Below are 8,577 nucleotides of genomic sequence, written 5' to 3' on the forward strand. Positions count from 1 at the left end.
ATGTACTCTCGACTTGTCGTTAATAATGTTCGAAGGTCCGTGGATCCTAATACTTGTGCATTATTTGTCGACCAATAAATCATGCTCAGGCTTGCCTATGATCATTTTGATGAATTTCTACTTCATAAATATGTTCCCGTATATACTCGCGAACTATAAATAACTCATTCGTATCCATTTTCGTCGCTCGCAAATGCCAATTGCAATCATCGTCGACGTAGAAAATTGTTAACAATAACTTGTTTGATTTCTTCACTTTGAACTCAAAATTGTATTTCAATGCAATTCGATACATAGCTTCCTGCAAATCTTTCTTTGTTGAAAATACTTGCTCGACATACAAATCTTCATAATTTGAAATCACACGTGANAACAAAATTTTTAATTATAAAAAGCATAGTCGAAAAAGTCGGTTAGCCACTGGGCAACGAAATTTTTAATTAAAAAAATTATGCGGCCCAATCGACTGGGTTGGTTATTGTCAGTTAGGTATTAACAGTCCCCTTTGTACATTGTTATGAATCTCGTTTGAAAAAATATCTGTTAAAAAATTCATCTAAATGTTAATTTATGTCAAAATAAGATTTATTGATGAAAATGTATAATAATTTAATGAATATGAAAATAAACATGAGTAAATATACTTATCGATCGAAGTGATGGATGTAAAAAATACTTTCTTGTTCAACGTTTAATAAATTTATGATATTTTGACATTGAAGTAGATAAAAAATTAGAGAATTTTTATCTGTGTTGGAATAAACAAATAAAAAAATGAGCTGATTTTGAAATTTTAAGTGAAGTGTTTGATTTTTACTCGTTAACTAAAATTTTAGTAATATCTTTAAAAAATTTTTTTTTTTTTATAATTGTATAACATATTTAAGAGCATCTTTGTCTTTTAACACCTAAAGGCCATTGTGAAGTATGAAAATTAGAGGGGGTTAGACTAAATTTAAAAGTACTCCCAATATCTTGCTTATTGTAAAGTTTAAGGGAAGGCCCACTTGGAGACTTTGAATCACAATAGGAAATGCGTAGGTTGCAATGAGTCGTTCAGTTGATAAGCAAAATAGAATTAACTAGTTTAAATATCTAATTATGCTTACAAAACATGTCATTATTGAAATTGAAAGTTTGGGAATATCTAATTCATGCATGTTGCAAATTTTATAAAGAGCACGACAACATGCGTCTCTATTTAATTGATTTTACATGCACTAAAGTATTTATTTTTACAATGAGATAAGAATTACTTACAAGCATTGGAAGTGGTGCCGCAATTAAATTTTTTTAACAGCGCTAAGCCCCTGTTTAACAATTATAATTTGGATAAAATAGAGTTTTGAATATATATATATATAAGAATGTGTGATTAAAAAATAAATTTTTTTTTAATTTTATATGCACAATCGTTTATTGTGTGAAGAGGGGTTGAAAATAAATAATGGGTGTCAAATAGGGACTAAACAATAATCATCCCAATCTTAGTCATTGTTTTGGTTTTTTTTTTTTTTTTTTTTCAAAATACATATTTTCCCATAAAATAATATTACTTGTAAATTTAAAATTTTTTATTTTTTATTTTTTATTAATCATATATTCTTAAAAAATCAGTATTTTATAACCCATTTTCTCCAAAAATTTCATTTCGGCGGAGCGCAGACAGGACTTAGTGTTACTTACATTTCTGTAATAGTTAGTAACAGGCCCATTATTCTCAAAGCCCACACGTTAGGACAACCAAACTGTATACGCCCAGTCCCATGCCCAATCAGATATCTCATGACGGACGGTTCAGATTTGCTTAAATTAGGGTCCAAACAATCGTAGGTCCCGGGTCTCCTGATCCGGGCGTATCTGATAACACCTCGAAGCATTTGCCCTATAAATGGCGGGATCCTCTTGCCTACCAGAATTTTGTTTCATACGCCAAATTCGCTCTCTGTGTCGTCAACGTTTCTGAACTCTCTTCAGTTTCCAGTCCCTTTAAACCCTCCGTTTTAATTTCTCCTTCTGGATTTTTTCATTTTAGGGTTTTGAATCACCTTAATTTTCTCCGTCGTTCTGTTTTTCTTGTTTTAGGGTTTTGAATCTTAAATTTTATTTTTAGTTTTGGAAGTGAGGACACTAGAGAAGTATCTTGTACAGAATGGAGGTTGCGGTCAGTGATGCTGCCGGGCGTGGCGTTTCTTTGCCGATGTCATCATCTTTTCGCAGGGATTGGCATGTTATCCCGGAACAATCGCTTCGAAACTCTGCTAATGAGGTGCTTTTTTCTGTAAATTTCTACTTGCATTTGCTTGATTTGATCTCAACTTTCTGGGTTCTTATTCATATTAAAACCAATTTGTTGCTACATTGTATCTAAACGTAGGTGCTCTTTAATGTAAATATCTACCTGCATTGGCTTTATTTTGATAATATTTTGTGTGATTTTCGAAATTTTTTTTTACCAAAAAAAATTTCTTACTATATATTTATCTTGTATCTTGGCGATACCATGTAGGAGATGGAGCGTTTGAAGCTGGGGCAATGTGATGAGAGATTGATATATGAGGTAACAATGCCTTCTTCGGAACTGGGGAATTAGTTTCATTGTACTAGTTATCTTGTTTTCTTGTCAGTTAATGTGAGAGAGTGGTAATGAAGAGAGTTAGTGTGTTGTATTAAGGTGCAACAGCAGATCGAGCCAGTGGACTTGAATTTCTGCTCCATTCCAATTGATGGAAGGTTGGAAAGTGATATTTCGCATCAGCGATTTCATGCTATTGCAAAACGAAGGGAGGAACTGCAGCATGTGGAGATTGAGCTCCGGGCACAGATAATTGCAGGATCAGAGGTTATGCAGATGCAGAATAACTTTGATGCTCAGATCAAAGAGCATGCAAATGCCAGTGTCAAGCTTCAGGTTTTGTTGTTTTTTTACAGTTAACCATTGTGCACATGTATTTAAATATACGTGCATGATTATATTTTGTATCCATAGTATTTTGTTTCTGATCCTTTTGTGTAATGAGTACAAATGGATTTTTAGGAGCAATTGAATGAGAAGGAACAAATGATACACCAGCTGGAGAGAAAGATTGAAGAGAAAGAAAGGGAGTTGCATGCCATTAGATTAGATAATGAAGCGGTTAGTTTGAAATAAAAAATTGTAGTCTCCTTTTGGTTCTGCTGCTGATGCGTTGTTACTGTTTTCTTCATCTAATTTAACAGGCTTGGGGCAAAGAGGATCTTTTAATGGAACAAAGCAAAGAGCTCCAGAGTTATAGGTAGTTTGTGATCCTGTTGGACACTTCACACCTGTATTTGGTCTTGAATTATAGGTTTTCAGCAATTTATAAGATGATTAAGAGTTGTGCAAGAGATACTTTGTTGTTATGTGAAATGTTTTAGGTTTCTAAAATTATGAGTTTTGGGGATTATAACTTGAACGGGCTCATATATTAATAGTAATAATGATGACGATGACGGTGGAGACTCTGACGATGATAATGAACTGCATCCCTTTGCAGGAGAGAGAGGGATAATTCTGAAGCTGAGAAGGCACAACATATTGAACAAATTCATGATATTCAAGAACGTATTCAGGACAAAGAACAACGATTCATGGAGTTACAGGAACAGGTATATTGATATATTTGTGTGTGTGACCATATTCAAGTGACATTGACTGACTAAATTTTCTGAAGCACATATTTGCTCATTGTATCATTTCCTATTCTTTTGTAAAGTTTTAAACACCTTATTTAAATTGTCTGAAAAGCAATATCCATGACATTGACCAACTCATTTAATTTACCTAGCCTTTTTAGACTGCTTGCGCATCTGCCTTGGTGCAGTCCATGCTCAGTCAATGCTTTCTTGAAATCACTTGCCATACATAATTTTTAAAATGCTTGGATTTACTTTTAACAGTTACGTTATCTCTGCATTCAGAATAGGATTGTTCAAGAGACCATTCTTTTAAAGGATGAGCAGCTAAGAGAAGCACAATCTTGGATGACTCGCGCTCAGGAAATGAGTGCTCTGCAGTCAACTGGTAACCATACTTTACAAGCTGAATTACAAGAACGCACAGAACAATGTAATCAGCTGTGGTTTGGTTGTCACGCTCAGGTGACTAAGATTATTACTTTAGTTCCCAAATAAGAAAACTGATCTTTCATTTTGTTTTAATTAGAGACTGATTACATTTCTTATATTTTCTAGTTTGGTGAGATGGAAAGGCTTCATCTGCATATACAACAACTCCTGCATGAATTGGCTGATGTAAGAGAAAAGAGTGGAAGTGAATCTGATCGTTCACGTGTCTCGCAGACAGGTTTAAACGATGCTTCTCATGTTGGACAGAGCAATGGTACCCAAGTGAGTGGAAATTTTATACCGCTGGAGAACTCTGGCAACCTACAACATGAAAATGCTGAAAGCTCTTCATCATTTCCTTCAGGAGGAAATGCATCAATGCAGGTAGAATAAGTAGTACGATTTCTATGGGTTGTTCTAATCCTTTACCATGAATTATAAACTTTTAACAGATGCATGTAGGCCAAAAACATTGTTCTTTTCTGATAGCAAGTTTGATTAATTTATGATGTCTCTTTTGTGTAAAATATATGGGCTTGAATAATTTTCCATGTTAAGTATTTTACTTCCTGGCACCATCTCTAGATTATCACTAGGTTATTCATTTTTCTCGATACGTGATGTGAACACCAGATTTTGGCTATGGGGATCTAACAATGAAGGCAACACTATTTTTTATTGATCACATGCACATGACAGATTTAGTAACATATAGAAAAGTTTTGTCAAATAGACTCTCTACTAAAAAAGTTGTTATTTCACTGTCCCCTACACAAGTTTACTGAGATTAAGACTCATTAATAATTGTATCATCATATGCTTCCTCCTTCCCCTATGCCTGCTGGAAAGAATGTAGAGGATGAAAAGATGGCCTCTTATAGCACAACACCCTGACTTGCACAAGATGCATAAATCAACTTGTGACTTGTTGGGACTCTTTCTTTGATTCTAAAAATCACCTTTTTTTTTAGATTGAGCATGTTCAAGGGGTTCCATTTACTCCATCCCTACCTGGAATGCCAACCTATATTCCTCCTGGGCAATTGCAACCACTTGTAACGACGCATCAGCTAGGATTACCTCATACTTCTGTCCCATCACATGTGACCCTATCTCTTTCGCACTCGGTTCCTGCGCTGTCATCTCATCAACATTGGCAGAGCTATGTGGTAGAATAATTAATTTGATTCTTTTGCTGCTTCCCATTTTCAATTTCAATTGCATATAAATTTGAACCCTTTGTCCTTTGTTTTGTTTTAAGGCTGCATCGGATGGACAACATATGCCTTCTCAGGAACTGTATCTTCAAAGAGAACAAAACTCGTTCAGAGTAGATGTTAAGTATGACTACGAAGCATCTATGAATGGGCAAGTTCTTATTGGAAACTATTTGGATGCCCACAGCAATCAGGGGATGGAAACTGTTTCTGTTGTTCCATCACTGAATGAAGAGGGACAGGTTGTTAATTACCCATGGAAAATAGTACTCCAGATATATTATTTGCTTTCAAATGCTAAGCTTTTCTCAACCAGGTTCTCGAGTCTATAGATAAAAGTTACTACCCAGTTGGTGCCCAATCTCAGCAGAGCTTGCAACAAATTTCTTCCCAGTTTCATGAGGCTCTAAGATTGGATTTTCTTGAAAACAATAATGAGAGAAAGGTTTGTTCACTGTTATTTTTCCTTGTTTAATTTCTCATCACAAAATGATCACTTTTTCTCCTTTTGCTGATATTTCATGGTCTTGTAAAGATATAGTGGTTCTACTTTTAGTCACGTTAGATTGAGAGCTCATCTTGAATTTCAATTGGCACAGGAGATGAATGTCAATGCTGTTGCTGGTCATGCACAAGAGAACAAAAGTTTCGTGATAGAAAAACCTGATTCTACGGATGATGCATCCTCTACTGAAGCTCCAAATCATGCTGTAAATTTCAGTGAAACGATGATTAATACTGCCTCAGATTCTGTCCAGACTGATGCCTTTGTTTTCACTCCACAGGAAAGTACACATGCAATTGGAAAACCTCTAGAGAGTGCACTCCTCGATGAAAGATCATTACTGGCTTGCATTGTTCGTACAATTGGATCTGGTGGCAGAACTAGGATTAGTTCAACGGTTAGTTAAATTGGATTTGTTTGTTTGGTATATAAACTAGTTAGCAAAGTGTTACCGATGTTTTATGATTTGTTTGATAATGGGCATTCCTTGTGTGATTTACAGCTTCCAAATAGACTTGGAAAAGTGCTGGCCCCTCTACAATGGCATGACTATAAGCAGAAGTATGGGAACTTCGAAGATTTTGTGATCAGTCATCCCGAAGTATGCCTTCCTCCTGCTACTTCTCTGCTTCAGATTTTTTACGAAGTTTTATATTACATACTTAATATTTGCTGCCTCTTTAGTTATTTGTAATTGGAGGAGACTACATTCAGCTTCGCGAAGGTGCACAAGAAAAAATAGCAGCCACTGCAGCTATTGCTGAAGTTACTGCTGCAGCATCATCTTCTTATTCAGTACAGATACCTTCTGTTGCGGTCACTCCTGTGGCACATCCCAACCGGTTGAAGAAGGCATCCTCCCTTGTATCCACGTCTGCAAATATTGTTGGAAAACCACATCAGTTCTCGTCAATAATGCAGAATAAGAATTTGAAAGGTGTTTCTTTTGATGGAAACGGGGGCGTCTCAAAAATTAAAATTCTGAGTAAACCTAAAGATCGGGTTGAAAGAATCTGATACTAGGCCTCAGCAGCCTAAACTATTGATCTTTGGAAATGGAACGGACTCTGGTATACATGTTTCCTCAGGAAGACCTGGTAGTTTGATTGGCAAACAACGGGGAAGGTATTGAGTTCAGAATTTCATACGACTGCTTAATTTATCCAGTACTGTTGAATAGATTCTTACTGCTCTTTCCTCATGAACACCCGGTTTGCTTCGAGTTTTAGAAGATAGTTTGTTTTGATAAACATGTTTTTAAGTCCGATTTCTTCTCAGCGTAATTCTATTCAATATCAGTAGTGTTAACAATCAGTTTAGGCAGTAATTGCATGACATTAAATTATAAATTCGCTTAAATGCAATGTCACGAATCTATCAAATGTGGCTATCTAAACTGGTGTTAGATATCATTATTATTCTTCTTAATATACTTGATGCATATTTTTAACCTGTTGTGACTGCTTTGCAATGAGGTTAGATATGAGATATTCAGAACCCTCCATTCTTTGGTCAGTAAAATTAAAGGTGGGGATTAAAAGAAGAGTTGGTGTTTCCTTGGTGGTGGTAGGAATATAATCCATAACAACAGAATGTGGGGTCCAATGTACAATAGATTGTAATTATTCCATGTTCCCTGCTTGGAGGCAGGCCATAAGTTTGTATCTATTCTACATTTGTGCATTCCATCCACCCACTTGATTCTCCAATTTCACACTTTGTGGGTGTTTGATATCCCTTTTTATAGAAAAAATGAACTTTAGCATCAATATATATTGATGGACAATGTGTGGATGAAAAAAAAATATATATATATTTACGTATAATATATTAAAAATGAAGAATGTGTGGTTAAAAACTTTTATATTTTTTGAAAAAATTAGGTCCACTCCAACCTTTGCACAAAGTACAAATAGACCATTCTTAGGTTAAATTAGCACGTTAGAAGTACTGTACAACATTAACCGAGGTAAATTATGGAGCCATGTCAGGCTAACTTTTCGATAATGTTTATGGGAAAATTGAAGTAAATGGACCCCAATCTTTGCTCTTATTGCAGTTTTGGTCCAAACTTTTGAAATGTAGTGCAAATGGTCCTGAACTTTTGCAAATTCCATCCAAAAGGAGTAAATTTTGTGCGTGATGTGAAATTCCCTTAATTTCTGTTTCTTTGAGAGGGCATTATTATAAAAGGACGGAAAAATAAAATTAAGGCAACTGAATTTCGTGCATAAATTAACGGTCCTTTTTGGATGAAATAAAGACAAAATGCAAACATTCAGAATCGTTTGCACTACATTAAGAGATTTGGACCAAAATGCAATAAAGATAAAGGTTTGGGACTATTTGTGCCAATTTTTCATCTTCATATTAAGAAGTTAAAACTTCATCGTTGGTACTTCGTTATATTTTGCCACATTCTTTACAAATTTTAAATCGATATTATCAAGAAATTGTATAAAGTGAGAAAATTTATTGAAGTCAAATTCTTTTACATAATAAAGTTTCAAAATTTAGTTTAATCAATTTGTCGTTAAAAGGTTAGGGTCCAATATGGATTTCAATTGCATACCAAAAAAATCTACGAAAATCAATCATTTATTAAAAGTGAATGCAAGGAAGAAAAATTGAAAATGACAATACGGGTAAAAAGGAAATTATGTTGTACAAAAATATCTCTTCGGCTTTTAAAATATTTAAGTATCTCTCAATATTTATTAGATATTTTAAAAGCAAATACCCTTAATTTAGAGATAAAAATTTCAA

At 34.6% G+C, this 8,577-nt stretch overlaps 1 protein-coding gene across 3 annotated transcripts; it reads left to right on the forward strand.

The window, feature by feature from the left end:
- The first annotated feature begins 1,850 nt into the window (after positions 1 to 1,850).
- LOC111367728 lies at positions 1,851 to 7,223 on the forward strand. Of its 3 annotated transcripts, none has more exons than XM_022988757.1 (15): positions 1,851 to 2,269; positions 2,510 to 2,560; positions 2,684 to 2,911; positions 3,038 to 3,136; positions 3,220 to 3,275; positions 3,519 to 3,630; positions 3,943 to 4,122; positions 4,216 to 4,473; positions 5,061 to 5,258; positions 5,351 to 5,548; positions 5,623 to 5,751; positions 5,906 to 6,016; positions 6,092 to 6,208; positions 6,314 to 6,412; positions 6,496 to 7,223. In XM_022988757.1, the coding sequence occupies exons 1-15, from the start codon at positions 2,153 to 2,155 to the stop codon at positions 6,826 to 6,828; spliced, it is 2,286 nt and encodes a 761-aa protein (XP_022844525.1). In that variant the 5' UTR covers positions 1,851 to 2,152; the 3' UTR covers positions 6,829 to 7,223. The 3 variants fall into 3 exon arrangements, with proteins under 3 accessions (XP_022844525.1, XP_022844524.1, XP_022844526.1); XM_022988756.1 differs by having other exon boundaries at positions 1,852 to 2,269; positions 2,675 to 2,911; XM_022988758.1 differs by having other exon boundaries at positions 2,186 to 2,269; positions 2,661 to 2,911.
- The last annotated feature ends 1,354 nt before the right edge of the window (positions 7,224 to 8,577 follow it).

Source organism: Olea europaea, chromosome 18, assembly GCF_002742605.1.
Source record: "Olea europaea var. sylvestris chromosome 18, O_europaea_v1, whole genome shotgun sequence".
In the NCBI taxonomy this organism is placed as follows: Eukaryota; Viridiplantae; Streptophyta; class Magnoliopsida; order Lamiales; family Oleaceae; genus Olea; species Olea europaea.